The sequence below is a fragment of the Hibiscus syriacus genome, unplaced genomic scaffold (genome assembly GCF_006381635.1).
Source record: "Hibiscus syriacus cultivar Baekdansim isolate YM2019G1 unplaced genomic scaffold, ASM638163v2 tig00110187_pilon, whole genome shotgun sequence".
NCBI classification, from domain to species: domain Eukaryota; kingdom Viridiplantae; phylum Streptophyta; class Magnoliopsida; order Malvales; family Malvaceae; genus Hibiscus; species Hibiscus syriacus.
This window is the reverse complement of record NW_024062618.1, coordinates 1,696,235-1,716,526: the sequence shown is the minus strand read 5'-3', so window position 1 is coordinate 1,716,526 and position 20,292 is coordinate 1,696,235. Positions and strand designations below refer to the sequence as shown.

General features: G+C 32.3%; 1 protein-coding gene across 1 annotated transcript; it reads right to left on the bottom strand.

Moving 5' to 3' along the window:
* Nucleotides 1–13,954: 13,954 nt before the first annotated feature.
* LOC120217796 (PAP-specific phosphatase HAL2-like) lies at nucleotides 13,955–15,731 on the bottom strand. The gene is made up of 4 exons (XM_039214868.1): nucleotides 15,321–15,731; nucleotides 14,555–15,221; nucleotides 14,145–14,463; nucleotides 13,955–14,065 (listed from the first exon to the last, which is right to left on the bottom strand). The coding sequence occupies exons 1-3, from the start codon at nucleotides 15,667–15,669 to the stop codon at nucleotides 14,160–14,162; spliced, it is 1,320 nt and encodes a 439-aa protein (XP_039070799.1). The 5' UTR covers nucleotides 15,670–15,731; the 3' UTR covers nucleotides 13,955–14,065; nucleotides 14,145–14,159.
* Nucleotides 15,732–20,292: the final 4,561 nt, after the last annotated feature.

Below are 20,292 nucleotides of genomic sequence, written 5' to 3'. Positions count from 1 at the left end.
GATAGGTCCTTCGGGACATTTATACGAGCTGTGGTGACAGCATATGTGTGCACAACCTCAGTGTACTCGTATACCTCTATTCTCAATAATATACATGGGAAATACAATTGAAAGATAAATTAAAGTGAAAGTGGCACAAGAAGGTAAGTTTTACATGTGCATGACATGCTTATATATGTTATCGTGTAATAGATACATGCATGTTGAAATGTCATGATCAAATGATAAGAATGCATATTCATGAATTGGTTGTTAAATGTTTATTTATTGCCTCACTAAGTCTATGACTTAGCGTGTAAGTGATTTACACGTAGGTACCAAGAAACGAAAAGAGCAAGAATAGAAGTGGTCAGGACAATATTATTACTAGAAGATCAGATCAGAAGTAATCGACAAAGTATGTATTTTGGTGTGTATAGAGTGTTGTCATGTAATAAGTCGTTAATTACGAGTACTCTGATGGAGTTTGTATTTTGTGGTCATTTTTATGTAAATTAACGTATTTTGCTTTAAACAAAGTTTTAAATTTCTCTGTTTTTCAAAAGAGTCAAAGTTTAAAAAGTCAATGTGACACCTCGGACTCGTATTCAGGTCGCGTACGGGTTGGGGTGTTACATTTAATGGTATCAGAGCTAAGGTTTAGTCGATTCTCGGCATAAATCGGAGTCTAGAGCATTTTATAAGGTATACATGCCAACAAAATAGTGAAAACTTTTAATCTGATGGAATAGTAAGTGTACTGTCTTGCTAATAGAATTAAAATACTATGTTATATTAGATATATGATCATAAGAGTTTCTAAAGTGAAATACAAGGTGATAGATCTGAAGGTAATAGCATTCACCTGCCCTGGCCAGGCAGGGAGAAGAGCGAAAACCTCAGGGAATGCCTGTATAAGATTAGAGAGTGATTCATGATGTTGAATGATATTATGATGTGTTTTATGTAACACCCCAACCCGTACCCGACCTGGATACGAGTCCGAGATGTCACATTGACATTTTCAAAACCTTTATTCTTGTAAAATAACTGAACATTTGAATTTATATTAAGAAAATACAATCATGTATTATTCAATTATGTTTGGTATAAAATCTTGAGATAAAAACGTGTTTATGAACGGTAAAATACGATATGAACAGTAATACAGTAACCTGCTACAGTGATTTTCGTAAATTGTACATAACACTCGTAAAAATTTAACAGTTCATTTCTTTGCATTTGTACTTATATAAATATGTTTAGAATATTACAAAACTCGATCAGAGCAGAAATACCTAATTTACCTACTTTATTTACATGCCAACCTATTTATCATATAATAATACATACTATGTAATTTACTTCTGATCTGGTCTTTGAGCAGAGATATGTTGTTACTTTGAACTTAGCTTTGATCCTTCTGCTTCTCAGTACCTACGTGTAAATCACTTACACGCTAAGTCATAGACTTAGTGAAGCAAAAACATAATAATAATGCATTTCTCATAATATAAACATTCAATCTATGAATTCAATAGAGTCGCATATAATTCAGTATACATGATAACATGAGATAATACAAGTACTTTTAATACCTTTTTATCGTATAAATACATATATCGAATATTTCTCTACATACCATAGAACACATATACTACTTCACAACAAAACATACATAGTAGCAAATCAATTTATTTATTTACTCTCTGTAAGGACCATGTATTAGCCCATGTATACTTTTGAGAACTTAAGGTATATGAGTACATTGAGGTTGTGCACCACTATGCTGTCACAACAGCTCGTATAAATGTCCCGAAGGACCAGTCCATAGATTCCGAAGAACCTAGGTAATCAGTCCATATGTCCCGAAGAACATAGGTAAACAGTCCATATGTCCCGAAGAACATAGGTAAACAGTCCATATGTCCGGAAGAACATAGGTAACCCTCGACCCTTGGCATGCCAACTATACCCCTAGCTCTCATATCACATAACATGGGCATTATCATTTATGACCGTTCACATTACTTATTCATATTCTTTCTCTTATAAACACATATCTTTTATTTTCAGTCACGTATCACATGTACGTGTAATCCTTGATCTCATAATCACATGTTCCTTCTCTTCTATCACATACCAAATGTATGTGTAAGCACATATCTAATATCATATGTTGCATTTTCATGTAAGCATGTAAATCATGTAACATATAAACATACATCCATTTCTATGTACTAATGCACACAGAGTAATCACATAACATTATATAAGTTACTTCTTACCATAGTAACTCTATCATTGACTCATCGCAAGCCAATGTTTGATCAATCACATAAGTACAATTTAAATTGCACTCACCTTAGCCTTGCTTTGATTCGATTATAATCATTTGATTATTCCGGAACTTGTTTAGACTCAATATCTATATAAATATATCATTTCAAAACAACTATCAGAAGCCTAAACTTTAAACTTGATGTTAATAACTTAAACCGGTTTAATGAATCAAATTCTATATTTTCATTTAGGGGGAATCGATACCCCCCAGGGGAATCGATACCCCCTGAACATACTGGAATTTTTCGTTCAAGAGGGGGAATCGATTCCCATTCATAGGGTATCGGTTCCCTCTACCCAGAAATTGTATTCTAAACTCGAAAATCCTCAATTTTTAACTCAAACCTTCCTATTTTAATTCCTTTAATACTCCTAACTTTAATACACATACTTAAACTTATTTCTATTCCATAATCACTTCTTTAACTTCAAATCTAGTCATTCCTATGTAATTGCAAAAATTATACTAGTTTTGCAACATGTTCAAATTCCTATTCTAACACTTCCTATCCCTTAATTAACTTGATGACAAGTCAAATTCAACTTTCAATTCTCAATATAAACTTTATTTCGATATTTCATTCAAAAACTCCAAATCTTTAAATCTTCATAAACTCTTCATTTTGTTGTTTTAAAGCAAATTAATCCTTCCTTAATCTTACTTAGCATCTAATAATCAAAACTAAACTTAAATTTCAGCACATAATCAGCTCAAGAGAAAACTCACCTTTGCTTGGCTTCACACGTGGAGAAGAGAAAATAAAGAAGAAAAGAGAGAAGAGATTTTTCTGGAAAATCTCCCATCCTTATCCATATATATATATATATGAGTTGTGTAAATAGGTAGATAAATGTGTTAAATATGTGAAATAGTTAAAATGACCAATATGATTTCATAAGAATATGAAATAAGAAGTATGGAAAGGACATAAGAAAGAATATGGAAATATGCTAGTGTGATGAGACCTAGGAACTAGTATACGTGATATATATACATTTATATAAGTTATTGGATGAAAAATGAACAAGAGATGAATGATAATACTATAGGAGTATGATAAAAACATAAATGATGACATGTATGTATGTATGTATGTAATGGTTATATGAAAAGGTATAGGTAATAAGATGATCATATGAACAGGTGATAAAGAGCTATAGAAAAAGATAATGTGATATGGTATGTGAATATGTAATAAGGTGAAAGACAATGCCCATGATATGAGTTATGAGAACTGTAAGTATAGTTGGCATGCCAAGAGTCAAAGAACTACCTATGTCTTTTGAGACATATGGACAATATACCTATGTTCTAAGGAACATATGGATAGTTTACCTAGGTTCTTCGGGATCTATGGACAGTTACCGAGGATCTTTATGACCTCTGGATAGTTACCGAGGATCTTTATGACCTCTGGATAGTTACCGAGGATCTTTATGACCTCTGGATAGTTACCGAGGATCTTTATGACCTCTGGATAGTTACCGAGGATCTTTATGACCTCTGGATAGTTACCGAGGATCTTTATGACCTCTGGATAGTTACCGAGGATCTTTATGACCTCTGGATAGTTACCGAGGATCTTTATGACCTCTGGATAGGTCCTTCAGAATATTCATTGAGCTGTGGTGACAGAATACGTGTGCACAACCTCATAATACTCGTATACCTTGGGTTCTCAATAGTGTATATGGGCTTAAATAAGACATAACGAGGATGTATATAATTGTATCTTAATATGGTATTATTATGATTTATATTGGCTCATATGTGGTATAATACATGATGGTATGATAGTATAATGGTGTTTGGATAGTAGATGACCTGTTTATATTTTAGTAATTCTTTATTATGTAATTATGCCTCACTAAGTCTATGACTTAGCGTGTAAGTGTTTTTTTACACGTAGGTTTCGAAGAGCAGGAGAATCAAGAATAGGAATTTGCAGATCAACCTATCTCTACTCAGTGATCAGATCAGAAGTAAAGTCACAATAGGTATTTTGTTATATGTAGTGTGTTGGCATGTAAGAAAAGTGGTAGTTACAAATGCTCTGATTAGTTTTGTCTTGTTTTGGTTAACTCGTGTACAGTGACAATGTTATTTTAATAAAAGCTTTAAATTTCATTGGTTTTCGTTAAAAGTTTAAAGTTAGAAAAGTCAATGTGACACCTCAGACTTGTATCCGGGTCGGATACGGGTTGAGGGTGTTACATTTAATGGTATCAGAGCTACGGTTTAGTCGATTCTCGGCATAAACCGGAGTCCATAGTGTCTTAAAAAGTGTTCATGCCAACACAGTAGTAAGAACTTCTGATCTGATACGAATAATGAGTATGTTGTTTAGCTGATAGAAATATTTGGTTATCTCTTATTAGATGTCCGGACATGATAGTTATAGAAGTCAAGCGGGAGATGATCGGCCCGCTGAGAGCAGTAATTCACCTGCCCTGGCCAGGCAAGGTGAAGAACAGACACCTTCTGGAGTGCCTGTAACTGATCAAGATGTGTTCTTTAGAACATTAGATGCGGTATTGACGCGTTATCAACCTCCTGTTACTTCGACTCCAAGAATGAATGTTGCAAAGGAGTTGAAGGGTTTAGGAGCTACAGAGTTTAAAGGTGAAGCCGAAGAAGGTCCTGTTGCTGCGGACCTTTGGCTTAATGATGTAAAAATTATGTTAGATGGACTCCACTGTTCTAATGTAGAGAAGTTAGATGGAGTGGTCTCTTTGCTTCGTGGGCAAGCGAGAATTTGGTGGATAAATGTCACTTTGAGAATGACCAATGATCAAGTGACATGGTCTTTGTTCTTAGAAGAGTTTAAGCATAAGTATATAGGAGACCAATTTATCAGGCAAATGAAGCAAGAATTTTTGAATCTAAAACAGATGAATCGCACAGTGTATGAATATGAGTGTGAATTCAACAAGTTAAGTCGATTTGCGGCCGAATTGATTCGGACAGAGAAAAAAGCATGTGAGTGGTTTGTTGAAGGACTACGACCAAGGCTAAAAGAGATGTTGATTGTTTTGAACTTGTCCTCGTTTCAGTAAGTAGTAAATCGTGCTAAAGCTCTAGAAAGAGCTCAGAACGAGCAGTTTGGGGATCAGAAAGCTCAATCTTTCAAAAGAACGGGGGCTTCGTCGAGCTCTGTACCACCCAAGAGAGGTAGAGATTCTGGGTTCCAATACCAAGTAAGGTCTGAATCAGTGGTATCCTCTGCTAGAGGATCAAATCAGATGAGAGCTAGATATACTCAATTAGGAAAGTCTGGTGATGGAAGAGCACAACAGAGACACTGTCAGATTTGTGAGAGATATCATGGTGAGTGCATGTGCATAACATGATTATGTTAGTATATTCAGTTTTAGACTTGCGATAAGTCTAGATTTAATATCTTGATACATGATTCATTCAATATTATTAAATATGATATGAATTCATACCATATGCATTATGGGATATACTATGCAGATTGTGGTAAGTCTATTTTTCCAGATTAGAGCTTATATATGAAGGTATATGTCATATGGGATTTAATGAGTTACGAGATATCTATATTAGGTATATGAAGTGTGTGTGATGTGTTTGTTATGGTTTATATGTATGAATAAGCATATTTATTGACATGTTACAGTATATATATATTATATGAGTTGTGTAAATAGGTAGATAAATGTGTTAAATATGTGAAATAGTTAAAATGACCAATATGATTTCATAAGAATATGAAATAAGAAGTATGGAAAGGACATAAGAAAGAATATGGAAATATGCTAGTGTGATGGGACCTAGAAACTAGTATACGTGATATATATACATTTATATAAGTTATTGGATGAAAAATGAACAAGAGATGAATGATAATACTATAGGAGTATGATAAAAACATAAATGATGACATGTATGTATGTATGTATGTATGTATGTATGTATGTATGTATGTATGTATATATATATGTATGTATGTATGTATGTATGTATGTATGTATGTATGTATGTAATGGTTATATGAAAAGGTATAGGTAATAAGATGATCATATGAACAGGTGATAAAGAGCTATAGAAAAAGATAATGTGATATGGTATGTGAATATGTAATAAGGTGAAAGACAATGCCCATGATATGAGTTATGAGAACTGTAAGTATAGTTGGCATGCCAAGAGTCAAAGAACTACCTATATCTTTTGAGACATATTGACAGTATACCTATGTTCTAAGGAACATATGGATAGTTTACCTAGGTTCTTCGGGACCTATGGACAGTTACCGAGGATCTTTATGACCTCTGGATAGTTACCGAGGATCTTTATGACCTCTGGATAGTTACCGAGGATCTTTGTGACCTCTGGATAGTTACCGAGGATCTTTATGACCTCTGGATAGTTACCGAGGATCTTTATGACCTCTGGATAGGTCCTTCAGAATATTCATTGAGCTGTGGTGACAGAATACGTGTGCACAACCTCATAATACTCGTATACCTTGGGTTCTCAATAGTGTATATGGGCTTAAATAAGACATAACGAGGATGTATATAATTGTATCTTAATATGGTATTATTATGATTTATATTGGCTCATATGTGGTATAATACATGATGGTATGATAGTATAATGGTGTTTGGATAGTAGATGACCTGTTTATATTTTAGTAATTCTTTATTATGTAATTATGCCTCACTAAGTCTATGACTTAGCGTGTAAGTGTTTTTTTACACGTAGGTTTCGAAGAGCAGGAGAATCAAGAATAGGACTTTGCAGATCAACCTATCTCTACTCAGTGATCAGATCAGAAGTAAAGTCACAATAGGTATTTTGTTGTATGTAGTGTGTTGGCATGTAAGAAAAGTGGTAGTTACAAATGCTCTGATTAGTTTTGTCTTGTTTTGGTTAACTCGTGTACAGTGACAATGTTATTTTAATAAAAGCTTTAAATTTCATTGGTTTTCGTTAAAAGTTTAAAGTTAGAAAAGTCAATGTGACACCTCAGACTTGTATCCGGGTCGGATACGGGTTGAGGGTGTTACATTTTAATTTTATACTTATATAATTCATAGAGTTAATATATTGAAAAGAGTTGAGAACACCTAAATTTAAGGGTGAATTTGAGAAATGTTCCATTGTTATGGAAATTTGATTAAATGGTAGGAAGATAATATTAGAAAATTTTCATTTCTCCAAAGTGGAGAAGTTAAATTGCGTAGTTTTATTACTACGTAGGTAAGCTAGAAGTATGGTGAATAAATGTCACCATAAGAATATTAAAATATCAAGTGACGTGGTTATCATTTGTAGAAGAATTTATGAATAAGTACATGAATGATCACTTTATAAAACAAATGAAGCTCGAATATATGAGATTAACAAAGAAGTTACACATGCATGTGTATGAGTATAAGTTTAATAAGTTAAACAGATTTATTGTTGTGTTGATTTTGATTAGGAAGGATAAGAAAGAACATGTGATTGGTTGTTTAAGGCTTGCGCCTTAAATTAAAAGAGTGTTACTGGTTTTGAAATTTTTCTCAATTCAAGAAATGATTAATCACGTTAAAATTCTATAGAGAGCTAAGAATAAAAGGATTGGGAAAAAAATTCAGATGATTAAGAGAATTAGTGTTTAATAGAGTTAAGCACCATTAAAGAAAGATAGAGATTCTAGCTTTCAACTTCAAACCAGATATGAATTAGTTGTATTCTTCGCCAGAGAATCAAATCAGATGAGAGTCAGACAGACTAAAGCAGTAGGGTCTGATATTTGAAGTTTAAATAAGGAGTTAATTGATGACAAGTCAGAGTTAAAGACAACCTTTGTGAATTGGGTTAAAAGCTCTGTTAGAAGTTATGAAAATTGAAGCAAGAAAATTATATTAAAGGGATATAAATGAGTTTAAGTATGTGTATGTGAGATAATGATTTGAATGTTCAAGAGATGATATAGAGTAATAGAAAAGTTTGAAAAGTTGAGTAAGATATCATTGGAATATATATATATATATATATATATATATAATTTGATTGAAAATATGGTATATGATTGAGTGGATAAAGGTTGTACCCTAGATTAAAAATTAAAGATTTCGTTTAAAATTTGAGGTGCTATTAAATAATGTTAAAGGATATCCACTATTATAAAGTGGAGAATTTAAATGAGATAATTTAGTTGCTATGCAGTTGAGCTAAAATATGGTAAATAAATGTTGTAATGTGAATAATGGAAGATTTATTGATGTGAATATTGTTTCGGAAAAAGTTTAAGAAATAGATATGTCAGTAATTATTGTATAACATGGAAGATGATGAAATGTTGAGAGTGAACAAATAAAATTTCATGATACATGAGAATGAATGTGGATTTGATAAGTTAAGTAAACTATTGTTGAGATAATTCTGATTGGAAGAAAATATAAAGTGAATTAATCAAGTATGATATGGATTTGAATATGGTTAGGTATTTGGATCCTATATATATATATATATGATTAAGGCAATGAGAAGAGTGTTTACAGGTTTTAAAAGGCGCTTTGAGGAATAAAAATAATGCAAGTATAAGAAATGATAAAGAATAAAGTTAAGTGAAAATAATGCTAAATATTAAGATTATGAAAATGTGATAAATATTATTAATCAGATATAAGTACAAGTGTTATTATGATGTTTTTCATATAGATATGAAAAACGTAATGGAGTAAAAAAATGAATGAAAGGATTTAGATTGCAAGGAGATTTTGATTTGTGAAGGAATAAAGAGATAAGGAAATTAAATGATAGAGTTTAAAGGTTTAAGAATGAAAAGAGTTATGATGAGGTGTAAAGTATAAGTTTGGAATAAAAGTAAGAATTTTTCAATTCTAAGTGGAAAGGATAAAGAGTTATGAATTTTGTATCAGAATTTCAGTAGAGACTAAATTTGGAGATTTATGAAGAAACTCAATTTATCATACTGAGGTAAATATTTCTTGGATAAGTATGTAAGGTTATATGAAAAGATTGTTGGATTTTGTAAATTGTATGTCTTAATTATATCTGATGAAGATTTAAGATTATCTCAAAGTTGTGGAAATCTTTGAAAAGGTCTTAGGAATTTAAATTAATTGTAGCATTGATATCTATGCATAGACAAATAGTGAGTTTAACATATGATTCATACTTTAAAAAGGGTATGTATGATCGAGTTCAAAGAATCATGGGAAAATTATTTACCTTTAGTAGAATTTGTCTATAATAATAATTATCAATTGAGCATTAAGATGACTCTGTATGAAGTTTTATTTGAGAGAAAATGTCGGACATCATTAATTTGGTTCAAGTTAAAGGATCAGAATTTTATTTTCCAGGATTTATTGTAAGTGGTTGAGGATAAAGTAAAGATAATTTAAGATAATTTCAAGATGACATCTAATCGACAAAAGTATTAGGCAGACTTGAGGCAGAAATAAATTGAATTTTATGAAGACGATAAATTTTTCTTAAAGTATCGTATTAGGAAAAAAAATCATGCAAAGGGGAGAGTATAATAGAGTTTAAAAGATCGGAAAAAGAATGTCAGACTAAGTTAACCAAGTGTAATATGTATTGGTTTAAGGTTGTGTTTCTTAACCATGTAAATATAGTAAAAGAGATAAGGATTTATTTATATGAATGAAGGAAATTTGAGATATATTTGAATGATAGTATTCTCTCTAATCAAGTTGTTAAAGATAAGCATGTTACTTTTGAGATGATAAAAAGAGTATTGACATCAATTTCAAGATTGATATGAGTAAAATTTAGAAAGAAAGGTGTATAATAATTTGGATGAAGATAGTATAAGAATAAATATTTGGTTTATGTTGTAAGTCATTAGAGATTGATGAAAGAAATCAACGGACTCATGATGTTGAGTGATAAGGATTGAGATTACCGTATGGATGGAACCTTATTATTTCCATGATGAGCGACATTATATTTATACAAATTTATAAAGATTAAAAGGTGTAGAATCGAATGAGTGAAAAGATAAGAATGAATGTAATTCCTTGTTGATTGAAAATAAGTTTAGTAATTGCAACCACGAAGGGAAAGTTAAAGACTTAAAGTCAGAAAATGTTGTCATAGGAAGAGTTATTATTGAGTTTATTTAATGAGTAGTAGGTTCACAAGTAAAGAAATATATCAAAATAGTTTTTTTGTGACATTGTGTAAAAAGCTGGAAACTATTAAGTTAGTTGAATAGAAATATTTGAGATTTTGTATGGACGGATTGGATCAAAGAAGTTGAAGAAAAATGAAAAAAAAATTAAGATAGTGGATAGTTAACAGAAGTTCTATATATATAGTTAAAAAAATGGAATTTCTGGATAAGTGATAAAGTATTTATTAATGTCTTGTTCCGAATAAGATTCTCTGTATAGTATAGCTCAGTCCTACATTCATTGGACCTTATGGATCTTTAAAAGAGGTGGATCTGTAGTATAATATGGAAGTACAATATATAAGTAGACAGTTCCCATCTATTTGTACAGTGAAAATTCGAGGACGAATTTTCTTAAGGGGGAGAGATTTGTAACATCCCAAAATACGGGTTAGTGGTTAAATTGTAAAGTTTCATAATTTGGTGATTAAAGTAAGATGATTGAATAGTTCAATGATTTGTTCGAAAATATTTCCTAAAAGTTTATAGTAATTATCCAAAGAATTAAAGGGCAAAATGGTTATTTAGCATGAAAGATATTTTTTCTCCAATAAAATGAATGAATCACGTGGGGGGTGGGGGAAAGAGTTATATGAAAACTATTTCTTCTTCCTTTCTTCTTCTCCCAACCGTGGAAGCTAGGCGAAGGTAAGGGTTTTCTGATTTGTTGATTATTTGTTAAATTAAAGATTAGGTTTTGATCATTAGATGATAACTAAGCTTAAGTTGTCTTATAATCAAAAGATTAAGAAGTTATAATAGATTTAAGAAAATGAGTTTTTATATGAAATTATGGGAAAGAGTTGATAAGTTGAATTTGAAGTTAAATTTGACTTGTCATCATGCTAATTAAGGAATATGAAGTGTTAGAATTGTATTTAGAACATATTAAAATTTGAGTATGATTCTTGAATTACATATGAAGGATAGGATTTTGAAGTTATAGATGATTTTCATGGATATAAGTTGGTTTAAGTAATGGTAGTTGAGTTTAATGACATGATAGTGGTTTAAAATAAAAGAATTAAGTGAAGAAATGATGATTTTCGGGGTTAAAATACAATTTCTGGGTAGAGGGAACCGATACCCTATGAAGGGAATCGATTCCCCCTCTTGGACGAAAATTCAAGTATGTGCAGGGCGAACAGATTCCCCCCTGGGGGGTATCGATTCCCCGGGAACAGATTCCCCCTGGGGGGTATCGATTCCCCCTAAATGAAAAAATGGAATTTGATTCATTAAACCGGTTTAAGTTGTTAACATCAAGGTTAAGGTTTAGGCTTCTGATAGTTGTTTTGAAATGTTATATTTATGTAGATATTGAGCCTAAACAAGTTCTAGAATAATCAAAGGATTAGAATTGATTCAAATCAAACAAGGCTAAGGTGAGTGCAATTTTAATTGTACTTATATTATTGAAAGAACATTGGCTTGCGATGAGTCAGTGATGGAGTTACTATGGTAAGAAGTGACTCCTAAAATGTTATTTGATTGGTGATTCTTATATGTGCATGAATACATGAAATGAGTATAGGTTATTATATATGTTACATAATATGCATATGTGATATATGTTATGAGACATGACCAATGTGAAATGAGATAAGCTATGTGACTATATGAAATGATATATGAATATGCAATACGTGATACATGTGATATGATATGAAATGACATATGAATATGTAATACGTGATACATGTGATATGATATGAAATGACATATGAATATGTAATACGTGATACATGTGATATGATATGAAATACATGGTTACACATACATGTGGTATGTGATAGAAGAGAAAGAACAAGTGATGAGAAACATATTCATAATAAATGCCCATAGTATATGATATGAGAGTTATAGGTATAGTTGGCATGCCAAGAGTCGAGGGTTACATATGTCCTATAAGACATATGATAGGTCCTTCGGGACACAGATGACATCCTTCGGGATGATAGGTCCTTCGGTACATTTATACGAGTTGTGGTGATAGCATATGTGTGCACAACCTCAGTGTACTCACATACCTCTATTCTCAATAATATATATTGGCAATACAATTGAAAGATAAATTAAAGTGAAAGTGGCACAAGAATGTAAGTTTTACATGTGCATGACATGCTTATATATGTTATCGTGTAATAGATACACGCATGTTGAAATGTCATGATCAAATGATAAGAATGCGTATTCATGAATTGGTTGTTAAATGTTTATTTATTGCCACTCTAAGTCTATGACTTAGCGTGTAAGTGATTTACACGTAGGTACCAAGAAACGAAAAGAGCAAGAATAGAAGTGGCCAGGACAGAATTATTACTAGAAGATCAAATCAGAAGTAATCGACAAAGTATGTATTTTGGTGTGTATAGAGTGTTGGCATGTAATAAGTCGTTAATTACGAGTACTCTGATGGAGTTTGTATTTTGTGGTCATTTTTATGTAAATTAAAGTATTTTGCTTTAAACAAAGTTTTAAATTTCTCTGTTTTTCAAAAGAGTCAAAGTTTGAAAAGTCAATGTGACACATCGGACTCGTATTCGGGTCGGGTACGGGTTGGGGTGTTACATTTAATGGTATCAGAGCTAAGGTTTAGTCAAAAAAAATTCGGTGGTCAAATTAATTATTGAGCATAGTTTGGTAGTCTTCCGTGTAGTTTACCGATATTTTTATATTGATATACGTTGATAATGAAGTCATAAATTTTTTTTTATTTTATATGATATTCTTTTTTTTCACCTCATTATTTTCTTTATCAGATTTAAAGTTAATTTTATTTTTAGTTTTTATCAAAAATCATCATTCTTTAATTTTTTTGTCATTTTAAATACTGAGAAATTTATTTTATCGTCTTCTATCATTCTATTGATTTAAAAATTTCTCGAAAACTCTTAGCTTACTAATTTTATATAAAATTTTATCATTTTTTAAAATTTAGAATTTTATTATATTTGAAGGGTTTAATGTACAAGTTTGAAAGCTCTAACGGTAAGAAGCATTCTTTCAAGAATATGAATAATATATCTGTAAACTAATTTCACAAGTAGATAATAAAGGAGAATAAGACATTAGACAGTCAAAATTTGGAAAGTTTTTCAACAATTTTGATTGAGTTTTGTAAAAATTAATCATATAAAAAAAGAAAAAGAAGAGAAATATAAATATTTTGATATAATTTTATTATAAATAATGATTGAGGATGACAGACCAGAAAAGTGATTCAGAGTTTTCTGAAAGAAAAAAAGTAACATAACAAGCACTTCATCAATCTGCTCATGATTTAATGACCCAACAAAACTATTTTCAATTAAAAAGCATATCAAATTGTACTCGATATATGAGTGAAATGCAATTTATTTGTTTATAAATATAAACTCGAATAAGAATATTCGAATCTCACACTTACTTAATACTTTACTATATATCTACTAAAAGTGACTATACAGACGTAACTTATATATCCAAATAACCCACTCTGTACAAAGGTATTAGTACTTATGATGAAAACCAAACTTATTGGCTGATGCCGAATCAACTTCATAACTTGAGCTTTATATATAAATAACCAGTAAGATTAAAGACCATTACATAGCGGCCCTCACTCTACTATAGCATCTTTGGTTTGCAGTAATCCATATGCAAATGTAAAATTGATCATAGATTGGAGGAGTTCCAGCTAGCATCAATGGCGTTGATGATTTCTTCATGCAGTTTAGCTCCGGCACTAGCGATTATACCTCGATCGAGACCTTCTATGAACATACCTTTCGAAAAATCCAATGGAGATCCCCCTGCATCTGTTACAACACCACCAGCTTCCTGTATGATAAGAACACCAGCTGCATGATCCCATATCTTCTCCTTGTTCCCGGTTCTCGTGAAGGTCATAAATATTTCAGCGTCTCCTCGAGCTATGGCCACATATTTTTCCGTGTTGTACACACGCAGCGGTTGCTTCCTGCATTCACGGAACAGATAATCATGGTTTTTGTTATACGTATAAAGTTTATACATGGAAAATAGATAAAACATTAAAAATATATATGCACCTAAGGCCATGATTGTGAGATAATCCTGCTGTGAAGGAGTGGGTTGAATTCGACTTCTCGACTGGATCACAGAAAGTAGCCAACCCTGGATTATCGATTAAGGATACCTGAACCGAGTTTGCAGAGTTTGGCCTTGTTAGCAGCTTGTTCTTCTGGTGTAAAGGTTGTATCCAAGCCTTACCACTACCTTTCCTTGCATAAATCACACACCCTTTATCCCATGATTCTGATGTTGCTGGGGCCAGTTTCGATAGGATCCGGTGATAGCGAAGTTGATAAGCTAGCCATTCCTTCTTCATCGGATAATTCGGGCAACCAAGAACACCGAGCACAACTTCCCCACCATCTATTAATGCTAAAGAAACAGAGTATGGATCACCTCGTACGGAGCCAAGTGCCCAAAACCTTCCAATATGGCCTCCAGTTGAATTGCAGTGACTAATGGCTTCGAGAACATCCGAACTCCCGAGCGGCCTTTCCGGTCCCTTAATCCCAAAATGCGGCGCCTCGGTTAGACACTCATTGACTGTTTTCACCACAGTATCCAACATACCAGTTGCATCTGCTGTTGAGAGGCTTTGAACATCTTCTTTGGCCAGAATCGATACATTTAGACACCCGAAAGATTCGCAAAGTATCCAGCTTACTATTACTTGAACACTCCAATCTGATTGCAAACCATAATCAAGATGATCAGTAGAACAACATTATTGTCAACAACCCAATTCAGACAAAGAATCAAATAGTACAAAGGTGATCGATATACCTGCCAGAACTGAAGTAGTGTGTGGAACATTCTGACAGAGTGAACAAGCCATTTGAACAGCCCTGACAGCGACATCCAATTCCTGAGCATATGTTTCTTGTCCTGCAGGTGAAACAACAACCTCTCTCTGGTCTTCCATTACAGGAGAATAAGGAGAGTAGTTTTGGTTAAACTTTGACTGAGAAACAATGTGGAAGGACTTGTTTTGATGGAGTTTTTTCCTAAGCGTTGTTGGGAAGCAAGTTCCTACGTAGGTTGTCGATGTTAACTTGGTGGTGTCGGGTACTTTGGTTTGTTGTCCCGGGAGATGTGGGACTCTGAAACCCAGGGTAGAACAATTTAAAGGCATTTGGGAGCTTGATTGGACACTCTTACTCTCTTCTTTGTGGCTTTGGTGGACGTTAAGACCTTGAAAAAAGGTGTATAAATATGGAAATGGGAGGGGGGAAAAAGGACAAAATGTGAGTGACTGAAACTATTTGATCATTTTCCAAGAAAAATGCAGCCTCAGAATTCAATCGAACATTAGAGATGTTTTTTCAATATTATATATTTTAGAAAATAATATTAAAGGAATCCGTAATTTATCGATTTACCTTTCTATTAACGTTAAATGTAGATAAGATCTTTCCTTTTCAGTTCTCCTTCAATAATCGATGAAGGTTAAGTGCACTTAAGCAATGATAAGGAAGGTTTTAAATGGTCATTAAACTTCATTGATGGATTAAGAGGAAAAGAAACATCTTTGATAAGTTTAAGTTTGCACGTATACCGTGGTGGATCCAGAAATTTAAGAATGGATGTCTAAAATTTTAATTTTATTTTCTTAAAATTAATGGGTATGTAAAATTTGTAATTTTTTTTTCCTTGACTCAATAAGTTAAATTTAACTACATTTCTAAAATAATGGGATGCACTTGGCCCCTATGGGGGCTTAGTGCATCTGCCACTGCACGTATATTTTTCTAGAAGTTAGTGATGGATTAAAATTTTTTTTTGATGGTGAACATATAAATTAATAATATAATTTTTTTTATAAAAAACACACACAAATAAAATTTTAAGATGAATATCATCACTAAAATATACAAATAACTTGAAAAAAATCGAATTTTAAGATGGACATAATGTCCCTTACGTCCTCCACTGCTAGTCGTCATAAACTCATAATCCCCACGTTGAACCTTACAAGTGTTATCAAGTAATGTAATCATCACCCATGCCTATAACTGGGTAATTAACGACTCATAACTTGAAAGCTTAAACTTTCTACATTCAAACCCTATATTCCATTGCAATATTTCTTTGATTTGTATAATTTAAATGCAAAGTTGGGGTATTAGGTCATCATGATTTCATGAATACGTTTAACGTTAATCCAAGTGCAGTCTTCCTTTTTCATATTTATTTGCTTTGCCTGTTTCTTTGTATTTTTCAAAGAAGACACATGAACATGATGAATGACTCATAAACTATATTATATTTACATACAGGAATGATCATGGGGTCATGCATGATTGACATGTGTGAAAGGAATGGAAGGAGTGTGTGTTCAGACGATGATGATGATGGTGGTGTCTACGCATAAGGAGAGTAATATGAGAAGGAAAGGGATAAGCTCTGGATTGGCCACTAAGTCCGAATTGCATTATTTCACTGCATGATCTGATCTGATATGATCTCTGTTTATGAAAGCCGCAGTGGGAAAATGGGAAATTTTCTCTCACTCAACTTTATGGAGTACCGTCATTAACTGTGCTTGGAGTTATCACCAGATTTTTCTTTCTTTGATTATAACAGTACAAAACCCCGTGACTAATAAATAGTTTTTTTTACTCTTCATATTTGATTTATTGATCAATTATTTCAAAATTTTTTTTATAAAGGTTTATTTGAGAAAAATCCTCTTAATCAATTTGCTCCGGAAAATGTAGTTTTGTTTTCTCTTATCTGCCTCCGCCGCCATGGTTGATTGCTAAGCTTCGCCTCCTTCAAGATGATTCACGATGTCCTGTTAGTAACGATAGCTAGAGGATTCTATCGTCTTCTTTTATGGAAGTTTCTTGGAGTTTGGTTTCAATGTCATACGTGTTTCTTTGCGGAGCTCTGCGGTGGATCCATTCTTGTTTTTGTGAGGCTCTGAAGAAAGCATGAAGCATGTTTTGCGGTCTCGGGGGAAGATGGGAGGTCGAAGGAGAGCTTCAGTTTTAAAGTTTTTTTTTCTTGTTTTTCTTGTTTTTTCTCGGTTCAAATTAGCATCAGATTTGTTTCTGGCATTTAGGTGAATAGAGTGTGGATGTCGGCTCTTAGAGTTTCCAAGTGTATTCAAGTTAGGGATATAAAAGGAGGTGAAATATAAAATGTAGAGAAGATTATAAAGAGATTTTCGTGCTTAAAATGACATTTATGGGCTATGTGCATCGACCGATGCATCAATGATAAATTCCAGAAATTGTTCAAGGTGTACCGATGCACATGAAGTGCATCGATGCACTCTTTTAAAATACAAATATCGAATGCCATCAGTGCATCGATACATAATGAGTGTATCGATGCACCCCCTTAAATATAAACATCGAATAGGATTTATGCATCGATGCATGGTGTGGTGCATCGATGCATACCTTCATTAAAAGATGAAAATGTCTTTTCTTTTAGCCCAAGAAATGATAGTTTAGAATACATTAATTAGTATACTGATTAGCATCATTGAATTACTTTGTAGATACCGAGCCTAAACAAGTTCCAGAACAATTGCCTCGTAAGATCGATCGAGGAAAAAACAAGGAAATATAGGTGAGTGCATATTATAAGATTGTGCATATTATTATATGGAAATTAGACTTGTGATAAGTATGTTTCCAATATTTTATGTTTGCATGAATAGAAGCATGATTAAGTTTGTATTATGTGTATGCTTTGTTCATATTATATGTTATAAGATGTGAATTATATGATATGGGTTATGGGAACAAAATATGTAACTATATGTGAACCTTATGAGATATATGAATATGTGAAATAAGTTATAAGGGCACGAATCATGTATAATAGTAAATGTTGTATGTGATAACTATAGAAAGAAAATAAGTTAAGTGATCATGAACATGTAAATATATGTTTAGATGAAGATATAATAGCAAAACATAAATTACATGAGTCAAGTTTATGGAAACTATTATAATTTACTTATAGTATTAAATGAAAAGTGAGATAAACTAACTAGCATTGATTTATAGGACAATATGAAAATAGAATATCAATTAGGAGATCTTTACATAAATAATGATAATCATATGAGAGATAAGTTGTATGAGAAAGATTGATGTGCTTAGATGAGCTATGATATAGAAATTACTTGGTAAAGATCTATGAAGTCATAGGAAAATGTTATAAGAGTAATGTAAACTTGAATTAAGATAATATAAGAAATTTGTATATAAATGAATTTATATAAGTGATATATGTTAGTATGCTACAATATATGTTATAGGATCTATGTAAGCATAAGAGAATAAAATATGAGTTAGGGGTTATGAATATAAATGATGATATGATTATGTACAATAAATTAGGAAATTATGATCTAAGTGTTTATATGTTTATAAAAAGATATAAGAACAATATATAAGCTACGAAATAGGAACTGTGGGATTTTAATGCTCTGATACTATTAAATGTAACACCCTCAACCCATACTCGACCCGGATACGAGTCCAGGATGTCACATTGACTAAACAAAACAATACTTAAAAAAACCGATAAAACATTAGAACTTATTTTATTAAAATAAAATACTATACATATATTAATACAAGTTTATCAAAATAATCAGAGCATACATCACTTGACACTTTGATTACATGCCAACTTTCATTTTCATAACAAAAGGACCTACTGCTCAAGTTGCATCTGATCTGATAGTTGCAGGAGTAATGTTGTCCAGCTGCTTAACCTGTCTCGTCTACTTTCTTGGATCCTACGTGTGAAACACTCACACGCTAAGTCATCGACTTAGTGAGGCAATATAATAATAATAAAAAAGAAATGTAATGGAAATGCCATAATTTAATGGAATGAGATAAAATCAAATGCTTAACCATGCAATTTATATCACCATGTTCTTTACCTGTAAGCATAATATATTGACATTCATGAATTCATATTAATAAGATTATTGGCCCATGATACTATACTGAGAACCTAAGGTATGTGAGTACTGTGAGGTTGTGCACTATGTTGTCACCACAGCTCGTATAAATGCACCGAAGTGCCACGTAGAATTGCACCGAAGTGTCGCGTAGAATTGCACCGAAGTGTCGCGTAGAATTGCACCGTAGTGCCATATAATATTGTCCCTAAGGACCACATAGAAAATTTTCTTAAGAATCATATACATATGCCAAGGATCAAGTATGTGTCTTAAAAGACCTCACACATGTTCCAAAGAATACATATATATCCCGAAGGACTCAATCAATTAGTACATGCCAATTATATTTAAATTAACCAAACACATTTAATCATATATTTTCTGATCTGAAATCTTTGTAAGGGAGATGCTGACCTGTTTTGCTCTTCTTCACTTTTCTTCTCACTTCTGTAACATACGTGTGAAACAATCACACGTTAAGTCTATAACTTAGTGAGGCAATTAAACATATAATGTAAACTATAACTTGTAATCATGCATGAACTATTACTGCTATCACTCATACCCTTATTCATGTAACAAATCCCTATAACAGATATGCAATATATCATTACATGTAAGAACATATATACACACATATACTCATCGTTTCCATCATTAGCCTCATTTCATTATCAATATCATTATTATTTATCTTACTTCGTACATATTGTAACAACCCCAACCCGTATCTGATCTGGATACGAGTCCGAAGTGTCACATTGACTTTTCAAACATTTATTCGTATAAAATAGTAAGTAATTTAAAAACTTTGATAAC

What these genes read in the sequence shown, in the direction of transcription:
- LOC120217796 (XM_039214868.1), bottom strand. Translation starts at nt 15,669, where the DNA reads ATGCCTTTAAATTGTTCTACCCTGGGTTTCAGAGTCCCACATCTCCCG. An exon ending in CACTACTTCAGTTCTGGCAG is followed by an intron (nt 15,222 to 15,320) that starts GTATATCGATCA and finishes GTTTGCAATCAG; the next exon opens with ATTGGAGTGTTCAAGTAATA. An exon ending in TCTCACAATCATGGCCTTAG is followed by an intron (nt 14,464 to 14,554) that starts GTGCATATATAT and finishes CCGTGAATGCAG; the next exon opens with GAAGCAACCGCTGCGTGTGT.